The sequence below is a fragment of the Remersonia thermophila genome, chromosome 5 (genome assembly GCF_042764415.1).
Source record: "Remersonia thermophila strain ATCC 22073 chromosome 5, whole genome shotgun sequence".
Lineage (NCBI taxonomy): Eukaryota > Fungi > Ascomycota > Sordariomycetes > Sordariales > Chaetomiaceae > Remersonia > Remersonia thermophila.
This window is the reverse complement of record NC_092221.1, coordinates 2,574,614-2,601,850: the sequence shown is the minus strand read 5'-3', so window position 1 is coordinate 2,601,850 and position 27,237 is coordinate 2,574,614. Positions and strand designations below refer to the sequence as shown.

The window sequence follows — 27,237 nt, the reverse complement described above, 5'->3', positions numbered from 1 at the left end:
ACAGCGATACGAGACCCAAAAACGACACCAAGCACAAACACGCTCCCCCCCCCCCCCCCCCTGGGCCTCGCAGCCCTTACAACCTCGGACCTCCGGATCCCCTCCCTCCCCTGCCGGCCCCTTGCTTCTGCTGCTCATGCTGGTGGTGGTGGTGGTGCTGGCCCTCCGCCGCCGATCCCGCCTTGAGACCGAGCACCAGCTCCCAGGCAAACTCGGCCATGGGGTTCCGGGCCTCGGCGTGCCGGCGGGCGTGCTCGCTGCTCGCCTGCCTGCCGGCGTAGCGCGCGGCGATGCCCTGGCAGATGGCGGCGAGGCGGAAGATGTTGAAGGCCTGGGCCCACTGGAGCTCGCGGCGGCGGTCGGCGAGGGTGATTTCGTGGTTGTCGTGCAGGGTGAGCTCCAGGGAGGCGGAGGAGGAGGAGGTGGTGGTGGTGGTGGCGGCGGCGGTCGTGGTGCTGGAAGAGGACGAGACGGAGAGGGAGCGGGCGGGGGGCCTGGACGGGGCCGAGACGACGGCGAAGTAGAGGCTGGTGATCTCGTCCGGGGTGGGCAGGCCGCGGGTGGCGCGCGGGAGGAAGCCCGGGTGGACGCTGACGGAGCGGCGCGGGTCGAGGCGGGCGGTGAAGTAGGGCGTCATGAGGTTGGAGATGTCGGAGAGGGGGTGGCCTATGGTGGACATTTCCCAGCTGTTTTTTTGGGGGAGGGGGGTTGGGTCGCATTTCACGTCAGCCGGCTGCCCCGATGAGGGAGGGAAGAGGAAGAAGGCAAGAGAGAGAGGAGAGGAGAGGAGAGGGCTCACTCGAGGATGCCGATGACGCGCGGCTCCGTCTTGTGGAAGACGAGGTTGTCAATCTTGAAGTCGCCGTGGACCAAGGTGGCGCGGTCGGCGGGCTGGTGGCTCTCGTTGGAGAAGAAGGCCATGAGCTCGTCAAAGTGCGGCAGCTGGCCGACCTCCTCGCGCGTGTCCACGTCGCGCACCGCCGCCTGGGCCGTGCAAATCGCCTTCCACGTGGCGATCTGGCGGTTGTAGAAGCCGCCCTGCTTCCCAAAGCTCTCGAGCCCGACCGAGCGCGGGTCGAGGCGGTGCAGCTTGGCGAGGGTCCTCACGGCGTCGGCCCAGATGGCCCTGCGGTGGTCGGGCAGCACGTTGGGGATGATGGGGTCCTCAAAGATGCGGCCGTCGAGAAACTCCATGATGTAGAAGGGCGTGCCGATGACGGACGGGTCCTCGCACAGGCAGTAGGGGCGGGGGACGGGCACGTCCGTCTTGGAGAGGGCGGCGATGATGCGGTACTCGCGCTCGACCTTGTGGGCCGTCTTGGAGACGAGCTGGCCTGGCGGCTTCTTGCGGAGCACGTACTTTTGGCCGTCGGCGGCGGTGAGCTGGTACGTCGGGTTGGACTGGCCGAAGCCGAACTGTGAATGAGAGCGAAAGGCTGAGCATTCTGGGACGGTCAAGGGGGTCTGCAGGGCGGCGGCGGCAAGGTTTACCTGCTTGACGTCGATGGGCACCTCGATCAGCGGCACGTTGGCCGAGATCCATCTCTCGAGGGCCCGGACATCGATGGGCTGGCGCACCCGTCCGGCCATGGCGTCGATGGGAAGGGGAGGGGAGAGGAAGGGGGGGGGAAGGGAGGGGAAGGGAGGGGGCGGAGTGGGTGTCCCGAATGTCAATCCGGTGCCACGGCCGCGCGCGCCGGTGTGTCGTGTGAGCGCGTTGTACGTGCGTGAGTGCGTGCGTGTGTGCGTGCGTGCGTGCGCCGGGGTGTAGAGGTGTGGATGTTGATGGTGGTGGTGATGGTGGTGGTGGTGGCGGTGTTGTTGTTGTTATTGTTGTTGTTGTTGGTGGTGGTGGTGGTGGTGGTGGTGGCAGTGGCAGAGCCGTGGTTGGCAACGGTGGAAGACGAGACAAAGGACGACAGACAAGCTGCAGTCGGGTGCAAGAGACCGGACTTGAAGTCTTGAGTCGTCCGGGGGGGTCGGGTTCCCCGCCACCGCTACTTGAAGCTTGTGGTGCGCTGCGCGGCGGCTGCGGCTGCGGCTGCGGCAATGCGCCCTGGGGGGGGACGTGAGCCTGGAAATCGGCTTGCCCTCGGTCCCAGCCCGGCTTTGGGAGTTTTCTACTAGTACAAGCTTCTCGGTGAAGTTCCACCAAGTCCAGGAGCCAATGGCGGAACGCTCTCTAGACGGGTTTCTGGGCTGCAATGACGAGGGGTTGCTGTGTGCAAGCTTTGCTTGTTTACTCTGGGAACGCACCGTTGCAGCAGTTCGCAAAGACCGAGGCTGGGACATGGCCGGGTTTGCGTTGCACTCCCGAGCCGAGGCTGCATGGCATCTGGGCCGACGCGGCGCCGCTTGGGGGGGTGATCCACCTTCCCCGGCCTGCACGGCCTGCGACCCGCCCGCTGGAACTCTGGATCTCTATTATAGTACTATGGAACTCTGGAACTCTGGGGTGAGCCCCCGCGGGAAGCCTGGGAGACCTGGGATGCCTGGAGAGCATCAACCCCAGAGCTCTCGGCCGGGAATGCATTTCCAGACCCCCAAAGGGCTTCACTTGGAACCAATGCATGGCAGACTCCATGGGAACAAACATGGGAACATGGGGCGAGATCCCCACCAAAGGCCGTAAGGGGGGGGAGGGGAAGAGGTTTGTGTGCTGTGTCTCTCCAAGCTGCAACGCAATGCATGCCCAGTTCCAGCACGAAAAAAAAAAAAAAAAAAAAAAAAAAAACAACCAACCAAGGCTATTGATTTACATGTTTCTGGTTCCCGCAGCATCTCCATCGCACGGCACGCGGTTTGGTAAAAAAGACGGCGGCGCAAAAACGAGTGGCAAAAATAAGAATCGAATCTGGAGGGTCCAGAGAGGTGTTTCCAAAGATTGACAAATGGAGTATATCGGGCCAACTCACGGTCACATCCGGTAAAAGGCAGGAAATGAGTTCGGTCTGAGCGGGCCCACTCCAGTTTTCACTCTCCAAAACCCTTCCTTATAAACCCAACTCCCCGGCATCCCAACCGTTATCGATAAGCAGCTTGTCGTCAACACCAATACTACCACCACCACGACGCGCATACCGCTTGAATACCCTAGACAAGATGGCCAGCCACCGGCGCTCAGAAGAATCGTCTCATGCCTGGCTCGTTTTCAAGCAAATACATTACGGCCAGAGACATTCACAGCTTCACCCCTTTCGACATTTCTTGGTGTGGTACGGAGCACGATATGACTTGAATGTGTCTTCTTCTCATCGCTGTGCAATACAAGCTCCTCTTCCATGGCATGCCTACAAAAAAGATCCCTACTCCATGCATCCAGCAACGCCATCCCAGCAGCCAAAGCCATTTCCCTCCATCAGCCCATAGTCCACTTAGCCCTTGGCGTTGCGCCGCGTTGCCTGCCGTCTTCCCTGGAAGCCAACCCCCAACTCCATCCTCCTCCTCATCCATCATCCATCATCCTCGATATCGTCATCGCTAATCACCAGCCCCTGCAGGGGCAACAAGCCCTCGTCCTCCTCCCCCCCCTTCTTCCCCCGCCCAGACAGCAACACCCCCAACCCCCCCTTCCTCCTGCCGCCGGTCCCGATCCCGATCCCGACCCCATCCTCTGCCGCCACGGGCCGATCCGTCGCCCACTCGCTCTCCCTCGGCGCCCCGCCCGCCGGCGCCTCGGTCCCGTCCTCGGACGCGTCATCCTCGCCCGCCCCGAGCGCCCCGATCCCCCGGAACGCCACCATCTGGTCCAGGTCCCTCATGCGCAGGGAGCCGCCAAAGAAGGCGTACTGCCGCCTCCCTCGCGCGATGTGGGCCGTGTAGGGGAGACGTTCGAGGAGGAGCTCCTTGCGGGCGGCGCTGCCCAGGGAGAGGAGCGGCAGGGGAGGAGGGGCCGAGCCGCGAGCTGGTTTTTGGGACGCGGCCGGCGGTTGGATCCCGCCTGCGCCGGGCGGGGTGGCGGGGGCGGCTGCGACGAAGCCGTCGATCCTGCCGGCAGCGGCGCCCGCCGGCTTGCGAAACGCGGCCGCCCCGTTGGCGAAAAAGCCTTGCTTTTGCGTCGGCGCCGGCGGGCCGGGGCCGCACTCCTCGCCCTTGAGAAGCTTTGCCGCCCACAGGTCGACGAGGGCTTCGAGCTCCTCCTTGGAACGCCACAGCTTGAGGTAGGTCGGGTAAAACATCTTGTACGCATCCGCGCCGCGGCCGTTGGGGTGCGCTTGCCGACGCACCGGCGTGGGCAGCGAGAAGAGCATGCCGCGCACGGCGACCTGGAACGCCATCTCGTCCTGCCGGAGCATGTGGCCGCCCGAGTCCTTGCCCGAGTAGCCCCCCAGGGACACGGCTCCGCCGTACGCGTGGGTGCCCCGCCCGCCGCCAAAGAAGACGTCCCAGGAGGGATAGAGAAGGTCGCTGTCGGAGAGATAATCCAGGCAGCCGTTGATGTAATCCATGCACGAGTTGGGGTCGCTCGGCCCCGTCTGCTCGCACGACAGCGGGTAGTTCTCGTGCAGCGCCGAGATGAACGTGTGCGTGTCGGTGCCGATCTCGTCGATGAGCGCATCGACGGCAACTTCGGATTTTTTGGGCCGTGCGCAGCGGGACAGGCAGTCGGGGAGCGCCGCCTCGGCCGTAGCCTCGACGGAACCAGGAGGGAAGTCGGTCCGCTTGTTGTACACCACCTTGCCGACGGCGTGGAAGATGCCCAGGGTCGCCTCGCGCCGGGACACGAGCTCGAGGCTTTCCTGCTCGCCCTTGGTCAGCGCCGGGGCGGCGTCCTTGGAGGCCCGCTTCGGCTTGGTGAAGGCGACCTTGCCGCCCCAGTCGGCTTCGGCGTCGCCCTTGGCGCAGAGGAACTCGAGCGACGAGATGGCATTGCGGATGTCGCCAACCTCGCCGAGCCGCTGCAAGACGCGCGGTCCGGGCGTCCTCCGCCGGCCCGACTTTCGTGCCTCCTTCTGCACCACCAGCTCCAGCGCCTTGATCAGAAACGTCGGTGCGATGGGCTTGAACTCGATGACGGCCGTGCCGGGGTGCTTGAGGATCTCGGGCCCCAGCAGTCGGTGGGCCGTGAAGCTGTCGGCCGACGCCGACGTTGTCGTGAGCAGCGTCTCCGAGATGACCATGACGACCGGTGTGCCAGGCTCCGGCGCGGAGCCAAGCCCCATCGGAGGGACGCTCGCCGACAAGAACTGGATGACGGCATCCCGGAATCCCATCAACCCGGCCGACGAGCGCATGAAGGTGTTGGGAAACTCCTCCACCAACATCAGCCTTTTCCCGCCTGGAGCCGGCGGCGGGGGAGTGTCTCCATCCTCGTCCTCTTCCTCCCCCTCCTCCTCCTCCAGATCCAGCTGCCCAAACTTCCCACCCCGGCCCAAAAACTCCTCAAACTGCGTCGCGGCTGATTGGTACGCCTGCCCCGGAACGCCAAACGAGCTGCCCGGGTTCCGCCACTCCAGCACCTCGCAGCGCATGTCGCGAGCGAGCAGGCGCACCGTGGTCGTCTTGCCCGCGCCGGCGGGGCCCTTGAGAACCAGCAGCCGCTGCCGCGTGCGCCCGGCGAATACCTCCTCCAGCCAGCCCCGCACGTCGGCCACCTTTCGCTTGTGCACGGCCAGCTCGTCGAGGGATGCGGGCGCGAATCGTTCGGACCAGGGCCGGGAGTCGTCGTTGGGCAGCGGGGTCGGCGCCTTCGAGAAGGGGGTGGCTTGCTTGGCCCGCAAGAACCGATGACCCCCCGCCGCGGCCGCAAACCCGGTGCTGCCGCAACCCCCGCGACTTGACGCCCCATTCCCCCCCGCCTTGTCGTTCCCAGCAAGCCTCTTTTGCGCTGCCTTTGCCCTCTCGGCAAAGCTCGACGCGGCGGTGCTCGACGCAGAGTACATGAGCGGCACGTCGTCGTCGTCATCGTCGTCGCCGCCGTTCTTCTCCGAGATAGGATCGCTGATGATCTCGTCGAGCTGGCTCCTGCTGCTGCCGCGGGCGCTCAGCTGGAAGCTGCTCCCGCCGCCTGCCCTGGCGCTCGTGGAGAAGGACAGCGACGGCGCCGAGGAGACTGCCGACTGGGACTGGCTGTTTCGTTCGGCCTGTCTTGAAAACAGCGTCCGGAGATCGGCCGAGCCGGCGGCATCCTTGGCGTCTAGGGCGGCGGCGGAGGCACGCGTGCGAGGCTTGAGGGGGCTCGTGCTCGGGCTTCGTACGGGTTTGCTCCTGGTGGCGCGTGTGGCCGGTCGTTTTCGAATGGGGCTGGGCGACGGGGACGCCGAAGCGGGCTGCGTTGTCGCGGTGGCGGGTTTCTTGTCGGGCGAAGGCGAAGCCTTGCTGGGAGAGGAGAGAAATCGTTTCAGGAAGTTCTGGCTCCCGTTGTTGTTATTGTTGTTGTTGTTGTTGTTGTGTTTCTGGCTATCGTCGTCGTCGGAATCGTCGTCGACAATGGCGCGCTTGCGTCGCTTTGCCGGCGGCGCCATTGCGGATGAGGTTGCCTCGAACGAGGTTGTGGCATTTGTCACATGGGGAATGAATTGAGGCGTGGAGGAGTTGGGATGGGGTGTTGGTGTGATGCAACTTTTTTGTTGTTGCTTTCTAAAAGCAACCAACTAACTAATCAAAGGTGACGGGGATGGCTCGAGCTTGGAATGAAACACGGGAAACGGACGGAAGCCATCAATTTGTTTGGCGGATCCAGTGGCTCGGCGCCAGGCAGCAAGGCGGGGAGGGAGCTGCAGGTTCACCTACTAGGACTGTGTACGCAGTAGTTAGTTACACAGTATTAACTAGTTAATAGTTATTCAGCTCACCTCCCAGGGGGGGGGGGCAACCCCTTCGCACGCTGAAGCTTGGGGGGAGCTGTCCATGTTTGACAGCCCGGGTTGGCAAGGCTGAAACCCTAACCCTCGCCGCTGAGGGTTCTCAGGATCCAACACCAAGATGGACGTCTCAACTACGCCCCGAGCCAGGCAATGCAATAAAGTTGAACCAACCAAAGAGTACGTCGTACATGAGCGCAATCTCTCCAAAGTTCCCGAGTCCCAAGCCTTTCTCCCCTCCCCCCAAAAGTCTCCAACTCATGTGTGAACCCATCCTTCAAAGTCCTCCGCAAACCTCACAGCCGCCGCCAGGTACTTCTCATGAACGTCTCCCCAAGTCCTCGCCGCCTCCCGCATGGCCCGGATCGCCTTGACATAATGCGCGTCCGCCTTCCACTCCGAGTTCAGCGCCTTCCACTCCACAAGCTTCCAGTCTCTTCCCTTCGGCGGCGGCACGTAATCCGGGTCGATCTTCGGCCTCAGCTCCGCCACGTACACGGCCAGGGCCAGCAGCCACCACTGCCGCACCAAGCCCAGGTGGAACCTGGCCGGGATCAGCGGCAGCAGGATGCGCACGGCGTGGCTCGTGGTCAGCACGTGAACGACATAAAAGTTGTACGCGCGCGTTCCCGGCCGCACGGTGGCCACGAGCAGCGCCACGGCCGCCTCCTGCGACTCGCGGAACGCCTTGATCAGGTCCTCGCCGGACGAGAGGGACGACAGGTCCCAGGCGTTCCAGTACTCGAGCACGAGGGATTCATGGTGCTGGAAGAGGGGCTCGATGTTGGCGAAGCCCGGCGTGTCGAAGAGCCCGTCGAAGCGGGCGTCGGAGGCGAGCTTGTGGAGCAGCTCGAGAGGGGATGCCGACGAGAAAGGGGCCGGGCGCGTGTAGGAGGGGTCGTCAAGATATCGGTGCAAAAAGTTGTACTGCGTGGCGGCCAGGCCGAGGGCTTCGATGGCGACCTCGCGGTTGTCAAACTCGTAGGCGTAGCCGAGGTGGATCAGGGGATGGCCAACTGCGACGAGGTTAGCGGGCGAGCCATGCCAAAACGCTTGCTTGACGTTGGGTGGGCCTAGCGCGTACGGCCGCCGATGAGACCGTTCACCAACGGTTCATCCCCCTGGAACATGTACTCCTCCATGACGGCCTTCCAGTTGTAATGGTGCCGCATGGCCAGGGCGTCTTCGAAAAAGTCAACGTAGGCCCGCTGGTACCGCTTGTCGCCCAGAAAGTCTCGCCAGTCATCCTGAGCGAGCTCCGAGGGCGACTCCGTCCACGGCTCCAAGGTCTTGGCCTCTTCGTCGTAGATGTGGTAGAGCTGCTGTGGCGTGGCGCCGAGGTGGTAGGCCGAGCACAGGATGTGGGCCATGTGGTTGTCGAATTGCAGGTTGTGGTAGATGATGGCGTGGTTGACGTGGTTGGCCCGAAGCAGATGCTTGAGAGTGCGGGGGCGCTTTTCCGGGTTGGCTTCAATGTTGTGCACCTCGACCGGCGCTATGTCGATGGACCGCGTCTCGCCACCGGCCACCAGGCGCCCGACGATGGGGATGTACGAGAGAAAGGATGCCATCCTTCTTGGTGATTCTCGTTGCGTATGGGGAGGGAGGGGGGTATCAGAGAGTCCTCCGCCAAAAAGATCCCATCGCCAAGCAGGCAGGAGAGAGGAAGCGTGGCGGTGAACCTTGAACTCACGTCTCACGCGGGAGCTGGTGAAGTCGCATCATGATGCTGCAGTTGTTGGGGTGGGCCCCCCAAAAGTCGCCTCTGTTGTTGAAGTGACGTCGGGTCGGCCAACAAGACCCCTGTCCGCCAAGCCGGTCAACCTCCACCACATGGAGCTATAATACTGTGTACTGCGTGTAGTACTGTTAGTATGGACCTGTGGACCGTGGACCCCCCCCTCCCCCTTCTCCCCCTGCCAGGTCCCGGTTGGTGGATCCCCCTGAAGAACAGACCGGACGGGACTCCAAAACTGCCCCGCCCCCGCCATGTTGGACCGCTTTCTCCGAAGACGGGACGGTACCACACGAGCAAAAAGGTGGTGTTCAAATCTCTGCCTCAACCCATCTTCGATTCGTGTCTGCTTGGATTTGCTCAACCTTTTGACTTCCACATACGTCACCGCCCCCTCTTTCTCCCCCCCCCCTAGGTAGTCAACACCATGGCGCCCAAGGCCATCATCGCCCCGTCCATCCTCTCGGCCGATTTCGCCGACCTGGGAGCGGAATGCTCGAGGACCATCCAGCGGGGCGCCGACTGGCTCCACGTCGATATCATGTAAGTCCCACGTGAAAGTGAAGAGGCGATGGGTGAAATGAGACATCGCCGTCTCTTCCCGGGCTGCTCGGTGCTCTCCGTGCTGACCCGCACGCCCCAGGGACGGCCACTTCGTCCCCAACCTCACGTTTGGCCCTCCCGTGGTTGCAAAGATTCGCTCCCACGTCGACCGCCCTACCGAGAAGCACGGCCGGGGCACCTTTGACTGCCATATGATGATCGCCGAGCCCAAGAAGTGGGTCAAGGAGTTCAAAAAGGCCGGCTGCGACTTGTACTGCTTCCACTACGAGGCCGCCATCAACTCCACCGCCGCCGAGAGCCCCGAGGGCCGCTCCGACAGCAAGACCTCCCCGCGCGAGCTGATCCGCTTCATCCACGAGCAGGGCATGCTCGCCGGCATCGCCATCAAGCCTGCCACGCCTGTCGACGTGCTCTATGATGTCCTCGACGCCGAGGACCCCGCCGAGCGCCCGGATGTGAGCACCTCCGTTGCTGGGTTTCGTGCGTGTTTGGCCGTTGCGTGCTGACCGACCCCCGCCCAGATGGCCCTCATCATGACCGTCGAGCCCGGGTTCGGCGGGCAAAAGTTCATGGCCTCGGAGCTGCCCAAGGTGCAGGCCCTGCGGGCCCGGTACCCGGAGCTCAACATCGAGGTGGACGGCGGCCTGGGCCCGGGCACCATCGACCAGGCCGCCGACGCGGGCGCCAACGTTATCGTTGCGGGTAGCGCCGTGTTTTGCGCCCCAGACCCCGCGGCGGTGATCGCCTTGCTGCGGGAGGCGGTGGAGAAGAGGGTCGGTAAGCAATGATGCATTTCTTGGGCAAAAACAAAAACAATAGGCGTTTTGTAGAAACGGCATGAGGTGAGAAAGCGAGGCGTTGTGAGTTGTGGCGTAGGTTTTGATTACGGGTAGGGTTCCATAGAAGCCGAGGATCGAACTCTTCAATGCCAAAGTTGAGAGAGGCTCGCCATTTCAATCCATTGAAAGCTTGCACCGGCCGCATCTGCTCTCCATCCAGCCCCTAGTTCTTCTCACCCAATATCTTCTCCAACAAGGCAATCAACCGCTGGACCTCGCCGGCCGTGTTGTAATGCACCAAGCTCACCCTCACCACCCCGTCCCCAGCGTCCAGCCCCAGCACCGTCTCTGCCAACCGACCCGAGTAAAACGACCCGGCCCGAATTCCTACCCTCCCGCCACTCTCAGCCTCGACCCGCGCCACCACCTCCTTGGACCGCCAGCCACGCACCGTGAAGCTGATGGTCGGCACCCTTTCCGCCGGGTTTCCGTCTCGCTCCCCCCACACCGTCACATCCTCTCGCGCCGAGAGCCACTTCAGCAGCAGCTTTTGCAGCTCGGCCTCGTGCTGCACGATGGCATCCCACCTCCCGCCTCCACCTTCCTTCCCTTGCAAATACCGCACCGCCGCCGGAATGCCAGCCACCAGCTCATAGCTCGCTCCCGACAATCCGACCTTCTCCTCGAGCGTGACCGTTTTCTTTTTCTCCTCCTCCTCCTTCTCCTCCTTCTCCTCCCCGCTTTGCGGCCTCTGCTTCCCGAAACCATGCCCCAGCGACCGGAGCCGAGCCCTCGCCCGCGGGCTCGCGTACACCTGCGCCACGTGCGGCCCAAACACCTTGTACCACGAAAAGCCGTACAAGTCCACCCCCAGCTCGCCAACGTCCACGGGGCGGTGCGGCGCGTACGCCACCCCGTCGACGCACACGAGCGCGTCCGGGGCGTGCGCGCGCGCGACGGCGCAGATGGCGCGGACGTCGTGGACGGTGCCGAGGAGGTTGCTTGCGTGGGTGCAAGCCACCAGGCGGGTGCGCGGGGTGAGGAGGGGCGCGAGGTCGGCGGGGAGGAGCCTGGGGCTGGACGGGCACGCCGCGGCGTTGGGCGCCCACCATCGGACCGCCAGGCTGTGGCGCGCGGCCAGGTCGAGCCAGGGGGTGATGTTGGCCTCGTGGTCGGCGAGGGAGAGGACGAGCTCGTCGCCGGGGGAGACGTCCAGGGCGAAGGAGATGATGCGGAAGAGCTGGGTGGTGGAGGGGCCGAGGACTGGATGCCAAGAAGGGGGGGGGGGGGGGAGTGAGACGCGAGGTTCTGAAAATTGAAAATGGCAAAGATAGGGAGGGACGCATGTTACGGACCGATCTCGTCTCTTGTGGCGCCAATGTACCGCGCTGCGGCGGTGTAGCCTTCCTCATAGCAATCCGTGGCTTTCTTGCTGGCCTTGTAGGTGGCGCCAAGCTGGACATTGGTATGGAGGAGGAAATCTTGGATTCTGGGGCGTTGTTAACAGAGATCCGGTCTGAGCTCATGGAGAGCACGTAGGGATCAAATACTGCTGTACCACGGTCCCCAGGACCTGGCTTCCTGCGGCGTTGTCGAGGAAGACATCGTCGCCGGCCAGTGCGGGGAAGCTTCCCCTAACCTCGTCCATGTTTAGCGAGCTGCTGCCCATGATGACAGCAGGTTGGGTGGATCAGTAAAGATGCTTTGTGGTTTAGATGAGGAATATTTTCCAAAAAGGTATTCAACTCCAAGAGTATCGTGAAATAAGACAGCCTCTACAAGCTGAAGGTATTGGTGTTTCCGCAAGCGGCCCGGGTGGGGTTTCCGCTCCCAATGGAACCCAGTCCCGGAGCTCAAACGGAGCGGACCCACAATAGCCGGCGGAGTGGGTCCTTGCCGGCTGATATCCACGGACGGTGGCAGGTGGAATAAGCGCAGCCCCGGTGTGCTGTATAGCCAAAGAAGACGAGCTGACGTGGTTCTACGCCAAATCTGGATGTATACAAGACCTCATGCAGCAATCAGCCCTTTTGGCAGGATCATGGCCACGAAATAGAGGGCGATGGCTTGTCGGTTTTTCTAACCGGCGCAGGTTGAGCCCCCGTGCCGTCAAGCATGAGTGCACCAGCACGCTGCATTGGAGGAGGCATAGGACATGGACGGTAAGGCGACAGCAGGGAGGATTGTGATCCCGAAATCAATGTGACGCGCTGTTATTCCGGCCATGGTTATCGCCTGGTTTCTCTGCACGGGACCTCAGACTATGTACTTGGATGCAAAGGAGGAGCACGGGAATGGCTGGCCGCTTGGGATATCATGCAGCTCCGGGCGGGGACGCGGTGGGGCAGATAATCGGGACCCCGCAGACCAGTCCCCACTAATGACTCCACAGCAGACCCACAGGAATTTTCTGCCGCCCGACACCGCCGTAACTTTTGAAACTTATTTCACGGGTCATATCAGGCCACTTCGGAGCAGAGCTCTGTCTCTAAAGCCCCAGCTCTCCTCCTCGCTGGCCCTCGGGCTTTTTTTCCCCTCTCTTTCTCTGTTTTGTTCAACCAATTGAGCCATTGAGGACCTCCAAGATGAAGAGGAAAGCCGACGGTCCCGCAGGCGCCAAATCGGCGACCAAGCGATCCAAGAACAGTCAGTTCCCCCCCGCGTACCACCTAGACGCCCTTGCTCTTGCACCCTCCTCGTCGCCTTGCTGACACGCAGCAGCCCTGAGCGAGGAGGATGCCAAGGCACGCTTCCGCAAGGGCCTTTTCGACAAGGCCGTCCGCGACAAGTACGCCGCGCAGTATGCCACCTCCAGCCCCTACAAGCACAGCGTCATCTCGGAGCTGGTCGACGACGCGCTGCTGCGCAAGGTGCGCAACGAGATCAAGGCCAACGTCCACTTCACCCCCAAGGAGACCGACATCTACAAGATCCACCAGAGCGGCGACCTCGCCAACCTGGACGGGCTCGAGGACGAGGCCCTGGCCAAGCTCCCCTCGCTTCTCGCCCTGCGCGACGCCCTCTACTCCCAGACCTTCCGCGACTTTGTCTCCCACATCACCGGCTGCGGACCCCTGAGCGGCCGCAAGACCGACATGGCCATCAACGTCTACACCCCCGGCTGCTACCTGCTCTGCCACGACGACGTCATCGGCTCCCGCAAGGTCAGCTACATTCTGTACCTCACCGATCCCGACACCCCGTGGCAGCCCGAGTGGGGTGGCGCCCTGCGCCTCTTCCCCGTCGTGGAGCGCGAGGGCAAGGGCAACGAGATCGCCAAGACGCCGCTGCCAGACGTCGTCAAGGTCATCCCGCCGGCCTGGAACCAGCTCTCCTTCTTCGCCGTCCAGCCTGGCGAGTCCTTCCACGACGTCGAGGAGGTCTACCACGCCTCCTCCCAGGAGGAGCTCGACAGGAACGGCGGTCGGATCCGCATGGCCATCAGCGGGTGGTTCCACATCCCCCAGGTCGGCGAGGACGGCTACGTCGAGGGCGCCGAGGAGAAGGCCGCCCAGAAGAGCGGCCTCATGCAGCTGCAGGGCAACCCGGATCAGCACGACCGCCCGCTGGCCAAGCCGATCCCCGTGGAGAAGCAGACGGCCGGCCAGGGAGAAGGCGACGACTTCCCGCTTGACGAGGCCGATCTCGAGTTCCTGCTCAAGTACATGTCCCCGACGTACCTGGTCCCCGACACCCTCGAGCGCGTGGCCGACCACTTTGAGGAGGAGTTTAGCATTACTCTGTCCGACATACTCCACCCAAAGTTCGCCGAAAGGCTGCGCAAGTACGTTGAGGCGCAGGAAGCCAAGCCCCTGCCCGAGGCCGCCGAGGAGATTGAGAAGGGCCCCTGGAAGGTCGCGCGGCCGCCGCACAAGCACCGCTACCTGTACCTCCAACCGGGGCAGGCCGGTCTGGAAGATTCGCCCCTGAAGGAGCTCCTCGAGGTGCTCCTCCCGTCCAGGCAGTTCCGCCTGTGGCTGCAGATGGCCACGCGCACCGTCATCGAGAGCTACGACGTGCTGGCGCGCCGCTTCCGCCGTGGCAAGGACTACACGCTCGCCACCGGCTTTGAAGGCAAGCACAGGCTCGAGGTGAACATTGGCTTCACGCCGACCGACGGATGGGGAGACGTGGAGCCCGAGGACGACGGCGAGGACGACGAGGATGCCTCGTCCGATGAGGAGGTTGCCAACGGCAAGGCCGCTGCCAACGGTAAGGGCAAGGGCAAGGCCAAAGCCGACGACAAGGACAAGAGCAAGAGCAAGAGCAAGGGCAAGGGCAAGGGCAAGGCGGTTGAGAAGGAGCCCGAGCCCGAGCCCGAGCCCGAGGAGGAGGAGGAGGAGGAAGTTGGCGGCCACGAGGTCTACATGGCCAGCGACGAGGACGGCGACGAGGACGCGGCCGTGTACAAGACCAGCTCCGACGATGACAACATCCTCTTCTTCCAGGCGGCGGCGTGGAACAAGATGACGATTGTGCTGCGCGACAGCGGCACGCTGCGCTTTGTCAAGTACGTCAGCGCCAGCGCGAAGGGGGATCGCTGGGATGTGAGTGCCTCGTTTGACATTGAGGAGAACGATAACGCGTCCGAGGATGAGAGCGAGGCGGAGGAGGGAGAGTCGGATGAGGAGGAAGACGAGTTCAACGGGTTTTCGGACGATGCGGGGAGCGATGCGGACTAGGTTGAGGGTGGGATAAGATGAGCTAGCGGGATGGTCATGTTTCTTTTTCCACGTCTGTTACTATGGTGTTGAGGGCGGGGGCGGGTTCCATGTCGGTCGAGAAAAGTTCGCGATGCCAGAGCCGATTTCCACGAGCTCAATGTTTTCAGTGCTGGTGATGATGGTTCTCTCATTTCGTGCTCCTGTCGGATGATGCTGTTTGTTATTCTTGGATAAACATGGCGTCACCTGTACCCTCACCCCTTGGTTGCCAATCTATGTTCACCCCCCCAGGACGATCGGGCTAGCCCCTCGTGGATGCGGCAGCACACGCCCGGCTAAGTTGAACCAAGCCTCTTGCGTTGTATTCAGCATGATGTGCGAATGTGCGAGGAGGAACCTGTGTTGCTGCACCCCATCGTGGCACTGCCTGCACGTCGCTCGCCACGCCACTTGTCAGCGCAGAGAAACGGCACATACTACACACACACACACACATACACACACACACACACCTTATCAGATGTCTGGGCTTCCACAGCCCCGCAGATACCGGGCCATGTGCGCATCCACCAGGACATTCCCAGCAGGGCGTCTTGTGCATCGAGATATCCACCTCAATGTCCGAGATGGGGTCCATGGAACAGCCAATCTTGCCCTGTCAGCATGTTCAGCATGTCGAGATTTCTGCTTCACATCCCACCGGATCCCGGCGGCACAGTGTCCGAGGGCGATGATGCGGTGTTCGTCGCATGTTGTGGATCCCCTCCGCCGCCCGGGGGCCAGGAACCGGGGCGGCGGAGGGGCATGCCTCGTGAAAAAAGCCCGAGCCGGCCAGGAAAACCCCGGTTCTCCTTGGCGAGAGCCGGCTTCGTCCGCCAGGGCGTCGGGGTGGGCCTAATAAGGCATCCCGGAGACAAAGGTTCGAGAAAACCGCGCTTGTGATATACCACAGTAGTTATCCTTCTGCAACGGCCCCAAAGGCGCCGCTCGCTCACATGATGATGATGAAAAATCGGGCCGCGCTACGAAGGGCGCGCTCTGCCACCGCCGTCCAGTCGGGAACGCGAACGTGCGCTGCGGCGGCAGCAGTCCGGCACGAGCGAGCTGCAAGTCAAACGGCGGGCGGCCAACCAGGGGCAGCCCAAGCGCCTCCTCGGCGCCACCGTCGGACAGGGGTTCGGCTTAGTAGGGGGACGGATGGATCGCAGATGGATCGCCTGGTGGAAAACCTGATCTGACCGCATCGGCCCAGGCCGGGCGTTCACGCCTGATGGTAACGCTATGAGTGGGAAAACAAGATGGAGAAAGGCCGGTTCGCTCTTTGCTCATCTTGATGGTGTTTCCACGCTTTGCTGTTCGCTTTCCCATGCCTTCTCGCTCTCCTTGTCTCACCCCATAACCATCCACAGATCTGACCGGTGTGACGGCTTACACGGACGGATCATCCCCCCCCCCCCCTCCTCTCCCCCTTGACCCTTTTACCCCCTGGGGCTAGATTTTGTTTCCCCAAAACAACCTCAACGCTTCTCCCGCCACTTCATACACGACTCAAACTCCCTTCCCAATCCTTTTTTTTTTTTTTTTTTTTTTTTTTTTTTTTTTTTTTTTTTTTTTTTTTTTTGCTCTCTGGACAAGTGAACCCTTGAGACTGAAGAAAGAAAAGAGGAAGAAGAAGAAGAAATAAAAAACCAAAATCAAGACCAAGACCAACACAATGCCTATTCTCCGCAATCCGTTCGCCCGCCGCCCCAGCCCGGCGGCTGCCAACCCCGCCATCCAAGATGAAAAGCGTGGTGGCGACCCCGCACACCCTGGGTTCGAGAAGGTCGACACGGTTGGGACAACGAGGACCAGCATGTCGTCCATGCTCAGCAACATTCGCGGCAGGAGGAGCCAGGATACGGGAGAGTACAAGATGAGCGGTACGTCTCAACTCCCCACCAGCAGAAGGATGAGGAGGGCTTGGTGGCCCGTTGGCAGATGTGCTGCCACGGAACGGACGGGTTGGTTTGGAGGTACCCGAGTCCGGGGGGCTGGCCCCATCACTCCTTCATGACCATCTCGGGGAGACGGGGGGGAAAGGGGGGGTTTGGTGCTCTGATGCTAACATGTTCCGGCCGAAAGTGGTCGACGATAGCGGCGTCTACCTGCCTCCCTCGCCGGTCGAGCGCGAGGCCGTCTGGCCGCGGCACTACCTCGCGCGCACGTCGGGCGACCACCGGCGCAGCATGAGCAGCGCCGGCGTCGGCGGCGAGATCGAGCAGTTTCCCATCTCGCGCGAGTCGTTTGACTCGTACCGGAGATCCTTTGTGAGTCCGCCTTGCCTCCCTGGCGAAGCTCGGCTCTCTCGTCAACCCGGCCGCTGACCCAGCAGCAGGACGTCTCCGCGAGAACCCCTGTCCGGCACGGCCACCGGCCGCGGCAGAGCCTCGACTCTCACCCGCGCATGCTCCCCCTCTTCTCCAGCCGGTCTGACCTGAGCAGCGCGAGCAGCCGAAGCACCACGAGCTGGGGGGCGTCGACGCACATCACCACGCCCGAGGAGGAGAGCGAGACGCGGTTCGAGGAGGTGCAGCTCGACGATGAGACGGAGGAAGGAAAAGACCAGCGGCAGAAGGGGTACCTCTCCGGCCTGAAGTTGGGGCGGGGGCTGCTGGGACACCACGACGAGCATGAGGAGCAGCAGCACCAGCAGCAGCAACAGCAGCACCAGCACCAGCAAAAGAAGCGCAACATCTTCTCCTTCGGCCGGTCCAACGCCGACACCGAGCACGAGGACCATCCGGCTCCCGGTCCTTATCCCGCGGAGGCGCCGCGCAACAGCTTCGAAGAGGCCCCCCTAGGAACGACCGCCGCCTCCGCATCGACGCAGCCGTCGTCGGGCGCCAGCACGGGCATGTCCCGCTTCCTTCCGCCCCTCCCGGCCATCTCGCTGCCGCTGGGCGGTGGGAAGAAGAAGGCTGCCGGCGGTGGCAGCAACGTCCAGGAAGCCGAGCTCAAGCCCATGGGTGTGCCATCGGAGGCGGGGACAACGGAAGCGTCGCAGATGCAGGAGGTCAAGATCTGAGCCCCGCGTACCGAGTTTCCAAGCAAAGGGAGAAGGGGGGGGGGGGGGGGGGGGGTTTGTTCCATGAGGAAGAATCTCCAACGATCAATGAGCGATGAATGCGTCACGATTGGGACGGGGTGAGATGGAGCAGGGTCGGGCTGTTACGGAGGGGGTTACGGGGCTGGACACGTTGACGAGCACGCGTATGCTAAGCATTTATGACCTACCTATCTACCTACCTACCTACCTACCTCCCTGAGCAAGCCTTAAGGGAGGAGGAGGCAACGAGCAAATCCTGACAGCACATAGTAATACATAATGATGACACCTCCCAACAGCAGGCATGGCAAAGTCTATTTGGCTCTAGCCCCGTCGAAAATGTCTATCGCCCGATCGAAGGAATGCCACGCTCACCTGTCCCCCGCATCCTCCTTCAACGCCTGGAACCCCTGGAGCAAATCGTCCCTCAGGTCCTCCCACGCCTCGACGCCGACGCTCACGCGGATCAAGCGGCGGTCGACCGTGGAATCGCTCATGGCGCGCCACTCGACCAAGCTCTCGACCCCGCCGAGGCTCGTCGCGTGGTGGAACAGCCTCAGCTTGGACGGCAGCCTGCGCGCGAGCTGCTCCGTCGCGAGCCACAGCGCAAACACGGGGCCGTGGCCGTTGGGCATCTGCCTCGCCAGCCACGAGCCCTCGTCCGCCGCCTCGGGCTGCAGCGACGCGTGCTGGACGCGGTGCACCAGCTCCGCCACCACGCCCTCGCCCCGGGCCTGCTCGTCCGCCAGCCACCGCACCAGCCTCTGCGCGTTCTGGCTCTGCCGCTGCACGCGCAGCTCCAGCGTCCGCAGGCTGCGCACGCCCAGCCACCCTTCCAAGCTCCCCATCACGCCGCCCAGGAGCAGCCTCTCCTCCCGCAGCTGCTGCACCCACGTCAGCTTGCTCTCCTCCGCCCCGCCCTCGTCCTCCTTCTTCCCCTGCCCGGGCACCGTCCGGCTCGCGGCCCACCGGGGGTTCACGGCCAGCACGCCGCTCAGCATGTCGCTGTGGCCGCCAAAGTACTTGGTGCCGCTGTGCATCACAATGTCGGCGCCCCAGCGGAACGGCTCGAGCAGGGGCGGCGGCGCGAACGTCGCGTCCACCGTCAGCCAGCAGCCCAGCTCGTCGGCCCTGCGGCGGTAGAACTCGAGGTCCCGCGCCTCGCCCGTCGGGTTGAGCGGCGTCTCGACGTGGATCACGTCGCCCGGCCGCAGCCGCGCCAGCGCCGCGTCGTCCTCGAGCTCGACCGTCTCGAGCCCGTTGAGCTTGTGCAGGATGCGCAGGATGCCGTGGCAGCCGTGGTAGCCGCCGCCGATGGCGACGCGGCGCGGGTTGAGGAAGACCATCATGGCGTGGAACGCGGCGAGGCCCGAGGCGTACGAGATGGCCGGCCCGCCGAGGAGGGAGGTGAGGATGGCCTCGTAGCGGGTGCTGGTGGGGGACTTTTCGCGCGAGTAGATGTAGAAGGACTCAAAGTCGTCGGGCTGCGCGCAGGGTTAGCTTGTGTGCGTCGTGGCATGCCATGCCATCATAGGGCATGCCATGTCGGCTTGGTCAAGGGGTTGCGGAGCAGGCTCACATCGGCTTCGGACCAGGGCACCAGCTCGTCGGGGTTGCGCGGGTAACGGAAGGTGGTTGAGACGTGCATGGGCGGCGCGACGGCCGGATGCGTGTTGGTGTAGTCGTCGGCGTGGATGGAGAGAGAGGCAAGGGCCAGCGGCCGCCCGAAGGCGGCTTCGAGCTGGCCCGGGGCGGCGCCGGGGGCCTGCTTCTCGACGGTGCCGTTGGAGACCATGGTGAAGAAAAAGGGTGAGATGTCTTTTTCTTTTCTTTTCTTTTTTTTTTTTTTTTTTCAGACCGGGAACAAAAGCAGGTGTGGACGTGAGCAAAAAGATCACTACGACGGCCGTGAGGGTTGGTGGTGACCGCCATGTCTACCACGCTCCCCATCGATATCGGCGCGGGTGGCCCCGATCGGCTCCATTCGGCATCGATTCGTCATTCTTAGGGCGTCTTACAAGCGGCAAACTCGGCGCCTTCGGAGTCCCGCCTTTGGCCCATGCAGCCGTCTTGCTCCACTCAGCTCCGCTGCCCAGCGGTATCGTCGCCCCCGAGGAATTATTACCCATGTCTTTGGCGAGTCTCATCTGGATACTGTGTACTGGCAAAGCGAAAAGGCTCACGGGATAGACAAGCACCAAGCAGACGCGGGTTGTACGGAAAACAATGGCCGGCGTCACCAGCAGCTAGGCCGATCGGAAATCTTCAGCATTGCATTCCTTTTTTTCGAACATGGCCTGGCGCCCGTCGCGAAATATCTTGGTGGTCCTAGAGGCCTAACCATGGTTGTGCCGTTCCTGTCCACATTCATTTGCGCAACGCAAAGCCCCAGGAGAACTGCTCGGTCTGGTTGATTCCTGGCGATCAAAGGTGTCCAGGATGGATGGGGCGGCACGCAAGCCGCATACATGATGCTGGGATCCCGAAGCGTGTCGAATGCGTCCATGTCGGAGGGATAGAAGGCGCGTGCTCCGAGGGAACTGTATTAGATCTGCAGGATAGCGTCGGGTACTGGTCGAAGAGGGCGATGGCCCGTTCAGCCAGGTGCCATGTGTGCTCAGCAGCGGACTAATACTACTAAGGCTGTTGTTCATCGAGCCCTCGAGGCCTCGCGGAATGGGTATGTGAGCGCAGAAAGCCGGTCCTTGGGCGGCCGGATCGCTGCAGCGGCGCCGACGTCTGCGCAGCGCGCGCTGTTGCCCGGCGTGGCCCTCGGCAATGAGAATGACGACAACCATGAGCGCAAGCGTAGAGAGGATCGATCCTAACGCCTTCCTTCCTGGCCCTTCTCAACCCGTCACCTCGTCAAGCAGTTCCGTCAGCGTCACGGCACGATACCCACGCCGGCGCATCTCCGGCAGGACGCGGCGCAGCATCGGCTCCGTCCAAGACCGCCGGTCGTGGCATACGATGATGCCGCCCGGGCTCAGCATGCTCAGGATGTGGCGCCCGTTGATCCAGGACCAGCCAATCTGCGCATCGTGGGGGTAGATGCTGCCCAGCACGACGCGATAGCCCAGGCGCCGCGCCACTCCGCGGATGCGCTCGCTGAAGAAGCCCGATCCAGGCCGGTAGTAGCGCCGCAACCACCGCGAGCTGTGGCTGGGCAGCGGGGTGGGGTTGTTGTCGTCGTCGTCTGCATTGGCGTTGTTCGGGTCCAGCACGCTCTCCATGTCATCCGGGCTGGGTCCCGGAGGCGGCTCGAGGCCTTCGGCGCGGTAGGCGTCGTCGATGAGGCGCTGGACGGCGATGATCTGGGACGTAAGCTCGGGGGTGCTGAGACGGGTGGCGGGCTCGTCGCGCATGCCGTGGTTGGCGAGCTCGTGGCCGGCACGGACGATGTCGCGGAGGAGGTGCTCGCGGCCGCGGGCTTGGCTCCCGATGACGAAAAAGGTGGCGTGGGCACCGCTGGCGGCCAGGGCGGCGAGGATCGCCGGGGTGTGGTCCGACGGAGCGTCGTCAATGGTCAGGGCGACCAGCTTCTTGGACTTGGGCAGCCATATGCGGAAGAGCACGTCGGTCCAGCGGTGGGAAAGGTGGCGAATAAGCAAGGATGGCGGCTTGTAGACGATGTAGAGGGGCAGGACAAGGGCGATCAAGACCAAGGCGGCGAGGGCCAGCGTGGCCATTCTGCGGCGGCGGAGACGGCGGCCGAGAGGGAAGCGCAGCGAGGAAAACATTGGGCCGGCTTGTCAGCCTGGCGGCTAGTCGCGCATCGGCAGAGGGGCGAAGTTGGGTAGACGTTCGGCGAGCAGGAAGGGTGTGAGGGTGGTGAGCTGGCGACGGCGAGGTGCAGGGGATTCAGGGGGGGGGAGAATCCAACATTCCGTGAGGTTCGATAAGATAAGACTGTCTGTCTACTGTGTACTATTATAATACTGGTTAACTATGTAGTTACAGGAAACCTCCATGTCTTGGCTGGCACGTTCGCTTCGTTGCGTCTACGACGTAACACATAAAATACCTTACCCAACGTACTCTGTAATTACTACTATACACTGCGCTGGTAGTGTGTGCTCGTAACGCGTCAAGGCTTCTGTACAGGTACGTATAGTTACACCGTACTTATACCTGGGAAGATGATGGTTGGGTCCGACGTCTCGTCAGAGATGCGCACATCAATAAGCTGTCTAGGATCCTCCATCTTGTTTCTCTACGCAGATTCGTCTGCCGAGCAGTGATTCCTTCACCAACGTTCATCAAAGTAGCCAATTGCATCCTCGCCGTTGATACACACTAGGTACGTATACCCAAGACGTTGATCTCTCGCACAAGCCCCCTTGCACAGTATTACATGTCATCGGATGCCGCACCCAAGACGCATCCCTTATCAGGTGTTCCGGAAACAAGCCGAAGCCTGCGACAAACATTGCACCATGCAGAACCCGTTCAAGTTCACATGGGTTGCATAGCCAGAGATCCAGTCCCCTCTGGTACATAAAGACAGCGTTTTCCGGGCCGCAGCTACTAGGTGTCCCCACCTGAGCCCCGGGACCCGGTCGAGCCATGACACACCGCACCGGCGGCCCTGGCTATCTGCCAGATACAAGCCTACCGCTCGCTCGTCCGCCAGCTTGTGCGGATCCTTTTCGAGCTCTCGGATCAGGCTTTCGCAGATCGAGGCCCACGTCAAGTTGGTGTCGGCGCAGTGCACGTGGTTGGAGCCGCAGGCCTGCGCCTTGGCTCGGGCTGTCTTCGGGGACCTCGCCGTGATGGCGTCGACCTCGCTGAGAGGAATGTCGTAACCCCAGGTCTCGATCGTCCCGCCCTGGACCGGCTCTGAAGAAAGGAGGACGATGGAGGCGTTGGCGGAACCCAGGGCGGCCGCGCGGACCGAGGCGAGGCCCGCGGCCACGAGAAGGGCGGCGTTTCGGAGCTGCATGATCACGGGGCAATGCTTCGGCCTGAGCTCGAGTTAACTCGGATCTTTTGAGGTTGCGATGGGAGAGCGTCCGTACCGTACGATGTTCAGACGAGTGGCTAGAGTCGGTGTCGGCTCCTGCTGGCTGGAACTCAGCTCCGCGACGTCCCGTGGTGGACCGGGGAAGAGGGCGACTGCGTACTTATACTCGCGACGACTCTCCAAGCCATCGGCGATCAACATTCCCAACATCTTCTCGTATGTACACCGACCTTCCCATTCAGCTCGGTGAATAGCCAGCGATAGGTCCCCCCCGCAGCACCGGCACGAAGCGATCACAGCTATCCGTCACCAACAGACACCTCGGATGCAACTCCCGCTGCAGCCGAGGAATTACAGGGCTACAGGGATCGAGAACGTGGGAGGGCGCAGGACAGATTTCTGAGCCGTCCTACAACGCTACCGAGGGCCCCGTATGTACTATGTACGTACTCGTGGCCCATGATTCGGGTAGGGCTGGTCCGAGGTTGGAACAGGAGCGCAGAGCCTTGGGCAACGAAACGTCCCGATGCCCACGCCGTAAGTCGAGAGCCGTTTCGTCATTCCACTTGAAAGCAGCGCGCCGAGGGTGGAGATCCATGCGGTGCGGGCAAATTGGTTGCGTGCTTAACGGCTCGCTCTCTTTCTTATACTTCATTTCTCGGGTTACGACTCCGGGACCAACTGCATACTACCTGACCTAGACCTAACAGCCAACACTTGTCCCGACCCTGGAACCAACTGCATGCACGGTACCTTCCACCCCCCTGGCTGGTAACATCCAGATTTGATGATGCAGTGGGGTTTGTCCCTGGTTGACAACGTTCCATGGAGAAGCCCCTAGAGATGGACTAATCCTCTCTATAATAAGGTCTGTACAGAGCTCGGTGATGGTCTTAATGGCTTTGACACCAAGAAAGACGCTGGCTGCCTTGTTGAGGACTCAACAACTCGGTTCCATTCTCCCGCTCAGATGTTTTCTTTTTTTTTTTTTTTTTTTTCCCTTTCTTGTCGAGAGCTTGGCCTTCGTTGAGGGTTTTGGAGGCTCGGTTCTCAAAGCTCTAATAGTCTGGACTTGCGTTCCTAAGCTCCCGCTCTTGATAATCCAGTGGGTAATACTTACCGTAGGTAGGCAGTCAGGGCTGGTACTCTGCGTCCCCCAACGTCACTCCTTGGAGGAATACCCAGAAAGTCAAGCTTTTGTTCCAATTCTAAACCGCCGCAATGGATGCGGACAAACCCAAGACGCAAAAGACATCTAATGCTGTGTAAGCATCACAGATGCTACCAACCCACGGCCGTGCCAATCTAGGCATATGGACATACACACACGCACACACACATTTCCCAACCCGCCGCAGCCTGCCTAGTCAAACTCCTCCTTCAGCTCATCCTCATCAAAAACCCCGACAAACGCATACTTCAAGAAGTGAAGCCACGTCTTGTTATGCCTCCTGTTTTTCCGTCCCTTCCTGCCTTTGTTCCCCTTCCTTTTCCTCGGCCTCCCAATTCTCTTGCTCGTTTCCATGTCCTCGCCGTCATTATCCTCACCGCTTTCCTCGCCATCCGTCCCATCCGTCCCATCCGTCTCATCGTCGTCATGATCACTGTCAATCTCCTCATCGCCGCTTTCATCTTCCCTTTTCTCCTCCTCGTCATCACTCTCCCACCATCCCATCCCCTTCTCCTCCCCTTCAATCCCAACCAAGCTCTCAACCGCAGTCCCTATTTCATTCTTCTTTTTCTTTTTCTTCAACCCCTTCCCCATCCTCACCGCCAGCCTTAAAAAGCTGTTCACCGTCAAGTCTTTGAGCCGAAGTACCGGGTCCTCAAAGGTTGAGTACTCGACCTGAAAGAACCCACTACCACCGGCACCACCGGCAACAACATCCGTCTGTTCCTCGCCGTCCCCTTCAGCGTCACGGCCGTCATTATCCTCCTTCCCAGCATCGCCAACGCCAGCCGCACCGGACTCGCTGGTGTCATTCTTCTTCCTCTTCTTCCCCTCCTGGTCAAGCTTCATATGAATCTTCGTCAGATTCGCAAAGTACTGCGTATACCCCAAGAGGGTGAGCGGCTGGGGTGAGTACGCCGGGCCGGGTGGCGCAGAGTGTGGTGGAGGGTCGGGGATGACAAGATGTGGGTCGTGAACGGGGGGTCGCTTTTTGCGGCCGCCGCGGCCAGGCTTTCGGCGAGAGCTTTTGCGGGCGTGGTGTGGTTTACGGTGCTGGGTGCGACGGAGGGTCGAAGTGGGGGTTGTGTCGTCGTCATCGTCATCCTCGTCGTCATGATTGGCAGCCTCGTCGGAGGGAGCAATGAGATCGGTGTTATAACGGTCGGCATCAACTCTGTCGACGTTGGTAGTGTCGTTGATGTAGTTGTTGATGCTGTCGTAGGGGGTAGTTTCGTCGTTTTCGGTCGAAGCACCAAAGGAGAGGTGACGGAGGTCGAGGTGCTTTTGAGCGGGGGAGGAATCTCCCCAGGCAAAGTCTCCTGTTTCGCGCATCATAAAGTCCGCCCAGACGATGGCGTCTTCCAAGCCCGTGATGTTGTACTCGTACACACGGAGCGAGGGGAAATACGTCGGCACGACGCTGGGGCTGATCAGAGACAGATGGTACCGCTCACCCCAGGGGTCGTTGTGCTTGCTTGGCCTCTTTGGCTTCTTCTTCCCGCCTTTTTTCTTCTTCCCTCTTTTCCCCTTTGTCATCTCTGCGTCGCCGCTGGGCTTCGTGACGTTGTCTCCAGGCCGTTCCCGCGGCGGCTGCACCAGCTTTGTCCACTGGGTGCGCAGCTCTTGCATATAGTCGGCCGCCCCCTGAATCGTCAAGTCGTCGTCCATGGCCACTCGGTGCCTTGACCTGCCCACCTCCTCCAGCCGGCCCGTCAAATCGTCAATGTTGACAGCCTCCCGGTCATCGATCAGGAAGTGGTCGATGTTCATGTGCCCGTACAGAGCGCTCACGACCACATCCCGGAACCGGTCCAGCCACAACGTATACCGCTGCCAGCACGTCTCGTCCCACAGCGCCTTGCTGTCGGTACGAGCCGGGGGCACGTGGCCCATCAAGATGGCCTTCATGCGGCGGTCGCGCAGGAACTGCAGCTGCACGCGCAGCCACTCCATCTGTTTGTAACCCGGCTCGGCTGCGTCGGCGCATCCATCAACCCCCGCGTTGCGGTCGAAGAAGTAGAGCGTGTTGAGGCTGACCACGGCCAGACGGTTTGGGATCACCTCCACCAGGAACCAACCGCCAAACTCGAAGCTGTGCCGCTGCTCCTCGGGGATGAAGGGCCGCCAGATGGAGGCGTACTCGGACAGCATGCGGTTGGGGCCGGGGAGGAGGATGTTGTGCGGGAGGATGTCGTTGTTACCAAACGTCGGCACGATGGGGACGTCCAGGACTGCCGCTCCGGCGTCCCCGCCGCCGCCGTTGCTGCTCTTGCCGCCTTCTTTCCCGCCATGCGACCCGCGGTTGCTCGAGAAGAGCTCGACGAGCTTGTCGGCGACCCATTGGTTCGCGCCAAAGACCTGGTCGAGGCTGCGGGGAAGGCGCTCGTCGCGGTCGTGGCGGGCGCTGTCGCCGGTCCAGACGACAAAGTCGACCTTGTCGCGGAGGTGGGCGGCGATCCAGTCGAAGGTGGTGTTGACGAGCGTCAGGGGGCTGTCGCACTCGGTGGCTGCGGCGCCGTAGCGGCCGGCCTCCCCCTTGCCGCGGTGGCACGCATCATGTTCGTCGGTGGAAGAGTGCGCCTTGTAGAACTGGTCCGGATGGATGTCTGAGGGGCGGGAGAACAAGGTCCCATGGGTCAGTCCCGGCCGTCAACGGGCTGGCACAATGCAACCACGGAGCGACGCGTCCCCGGGAGGCCGAGGCAGCACGAACGGAACGATGGGGCGTCTCACCTGTGATGTGCAGGAACCGTCCATGCAGCCTTCGGCGCGGAGCAGCTCGCTGCTCTGTCGCCGGCTTCTGCGGGGCGCCTATGACGCCATGGCACAGCAGGCCTAGGGCTAGGATCCCCCTCAGCAACATGAGTTGGTTCGCTCGCACGGTTTTTGAGCGCCCGGGTGGGAGGGACGGGAACGGGGGCCTAGGAGCAAAGGTCAACCGGAGCGGTCATAGTCCTCCGGGTCGCAAAGTCTAGTGATGGTTTTTCTTTGAATGGCTTGTTTTGGAGTTCAGCTGGCACTTTGCTTGGGGGGAGCACGGAGTTTGGAAAGGATGTTTTGATGTGGACACGACTCGAGCCAAGCTCGGATCTTTGTGAAGCTTCTTAGAGAAGCCCTTACAGGGGTCAACCCAGACGTCGCGGCAAGACGTCCCCAACGCTGTCAAGAAGACGCGCGCTTGCCTGACAGAATGCCTTCCAAGAGTGGATTTCTGTTGCGTGACGTCGATACGTCAGCGCCACCAACGTCCCTATCTATCAGGGACATCAAGGTTCTTGATGTGGTCGTTTGGCCCTTGGAACCCCATTTTCTGGCTGAAAATCTCCAATCATGGTTGCCAAGTCTGGAACGTGAGCCTTGGCTTGCTGGGGGGGCTCGAGCCCGTCCGGGTCCGGTCAGTCCGTTGAGCCCGCTCCGCTGTTGGCACAGTGCGATGCACGGTGGGAAGATGGAAGAGCACTGTGTTGCCC

At 62.0% G+C, this 27,237-nt stretch overlaps 11 protein-coding genes across 11 annotated transcripts; 3 read left to right on the top strand and 8 right to left on the bottom strand.

Moving 5' to 3' along the window:
- Positions 1-76: 76 nt before the first annotated feature.
- VTJ83DRAFT_5954 (uncharacterized protein) lies at positions 77-1,590 on the bottom strand (the record flags this gene model as incomplete). Its single annotated transcript, XM_071012611.1, has 3 exons — positions 77-686; positions 800-1,416; positions 1,492-1,590. 3 exons carry the CDS (start codon positions 1,588-1,590, stop codon positions 77-79), a joined length of 1,326 nt encoding a protein of 441 aa, XP_070865329.1.
- Positions 1,591-3,452: 1,862 nt separating this feature from the next.
- On the bottom strand, positions 3,453-6,464 carry VTJ83DRAFT_5953 (uncharacterized protein; the record flags this gene model as incomplete). Its single annotated transcript, XM_071012610.1, has 1 exon — positions 3,453-6,464. One exon carries the CDS (start codon positions 6,462-6,464, stop codon positions 3,453-3,455), a length of 3,012 nt encoding a protein of 1,003 aa, XP_070865328.1.
- A 597-nt stretch (positions 6,465-7,061) lies between these two features.
- Positions 7,062-8,374, bottom strand: VTJ83DRAFT_5952 (uncharacterized protein; the record flags this gene model as incomplete). The annotated part of the gene is made up of 2 exons (XM_071012609.1): positions 7,062-7,819; positions 7,888-8,374. The coding sequence occupies 2 exons, from the start codon at positions 8,372-8,374 to the stop codon at positions 7,062-7,064; spliced, it is 1,245 nt and encodes a 414-aa protein (XP_070865327.1).
- A 591-nt stretch (positions 8,375-8,965) lies between these two features.
- On the top strand, positions 8,966-9,890 carry VTJ83DRAFT_5951 (uncharacterized protein; the record flags this gene model as incomplete). The annotated part of the gene is made up of 3 exons (XM_071012608.1): positions 8,966-9,081; positions 9,182-9,557; positions 9,624-9,890. 3 exons carry the CDS (start codon positions 8,966-8,968, stop codon positions 9,888-9,890), a joined length of 759 nt encoding a protein of 252 aa, XP_070865326.1.
- Positions 9,891-10,104: 214 nt separating this feature from the next.
- VTJ83DRAFT_5950 (uncharacterized protein) lies at positions 10,105-11,550 on the bottom strand (the record flags this gene model as incomplete). The annotated part of the gene is made up of 3 exons (XM_071012607.1): positions 10,105-11,144; positions 11,237-11,370; positions 11,432-11,550. The coding sequence occupies 3 exons, from the start codon at positions 11,548-11,550 to the stop codon at positions 10,105-10,107; spliced, it is 1,293 nt and encodes a 430-aa protein (XP_070865325.1).
- Positions 11,551-12,466: 916 nt separating this feature from the next.
- VTJ83DRAFT_5949 (uncharacterized protein) lies at positions 12,467-14,563 on the top strand (the record flags this gene model as incomplete). The annotated part of the gene is made up of 2 exons (XM_071012605.1): positions 12,467-12,527; positions 12,603-14,563. The coding sequence occupies 2 exons, from the start codon at positions 12,467-12,469 to the stop codon at positions 14,561-14,563; spliced, it is 2,022 nt and encodes a 673-aa protein (XP_070865324.1).
- A 261-nt stretch (positions 14,564-14,824) lies between these two features.
- VTJ83DRAFT_5948 (uncharacterized protein) lies at positions 14,825-15,182 on the bottom strand (the record flags this gene model as incomplete). The annotated part of the gene is made up of 2 exons (XM_071012604.1): positions 14,825-14,972; positions 15,058-15,182. 2 exons carry the CDS (start codon positions 15,180-15,182, stop codon positions 14,825-14,827), a joined length of 273 nt encoding a protein of 90 aa, XP_070865323.1.
- Positions 15,183-16,259: 1,077 nt separating this feature from the next.
- On the top strand, positions 16,260-17,612 carry VTJ83DRAFT_5947 (uncharacterized protein; the record flags this gene model as incomplete). Its single annotated transcript, XM_071012603.1, has 3 exons — positions 16,260-16,467; positions 16,670-16,854; positions 16,923-17,612. 3 exons carry the CDS (start codon positions 16,260-16,262, stop codon positions 17,610-17,612), a joined length of 1,083 nt encoding a protein of 360 aa, XP_070865322.1.
- A 392-nt stretch (positions 17,613-18,004) lies between these two features.
- On the bottom strand, positions 18,005-19,428 carry VTJ83DRAFT_5946 (uncharacterized protein; the record flags this gene model as incomplete). The annotated part of the gene is made up of 2 exons (XM_071012602.1): positions 18,005-19,117; positions 19,213-19,428. The coding sequence occupies 2 exons, from the start codon at positions 19,426-19,428 to the stop codon at positions 18,005-18,007; spliced, it is 1,329 nt and encodes a 442-aa protein (XP_070865321.1).
- A 1,054-nt stretch (positions 19,429-20,482) lies between these two features.
- VTJ83DRAFT_5945 (uncharacterized protein) lies at positions 20,483-21,322 on the bottom strand (the record flags this gene model as incomplete). Its single annotated transcript, XM_071012601.1, has 1 exon — positions 20,483-21,322. One exon carries the CDS (start codon positions 21,320-21,322, stop codon positions 20,483-20,485), a length of 840 nt encoding a protein of 279 aa, XP_070865320.1.
- Positions 21,323-23,959: 2,637 nt separating this feature from the next.
- VTJ83DRAFT_5944 (uncharacterized protein) lies at positions 23,960-26,630 on the bottom strand (the record flags this gene model as incomplete). The annotated part of the gene is made up of 2 exons (XM_071012600.1): positions 23,960-26,373; positions 26,501-26,630. 2 exons carry the CDS (start codon positions 26,628-26,630, stop codon positions 23,960-23,962), a joined length of 2,544 nt encoding a protein of 847 aa, XP_070865319.1.
- Between the last annotated feature and the right edge of the window lie 607 nt (positions 26,631-27,237).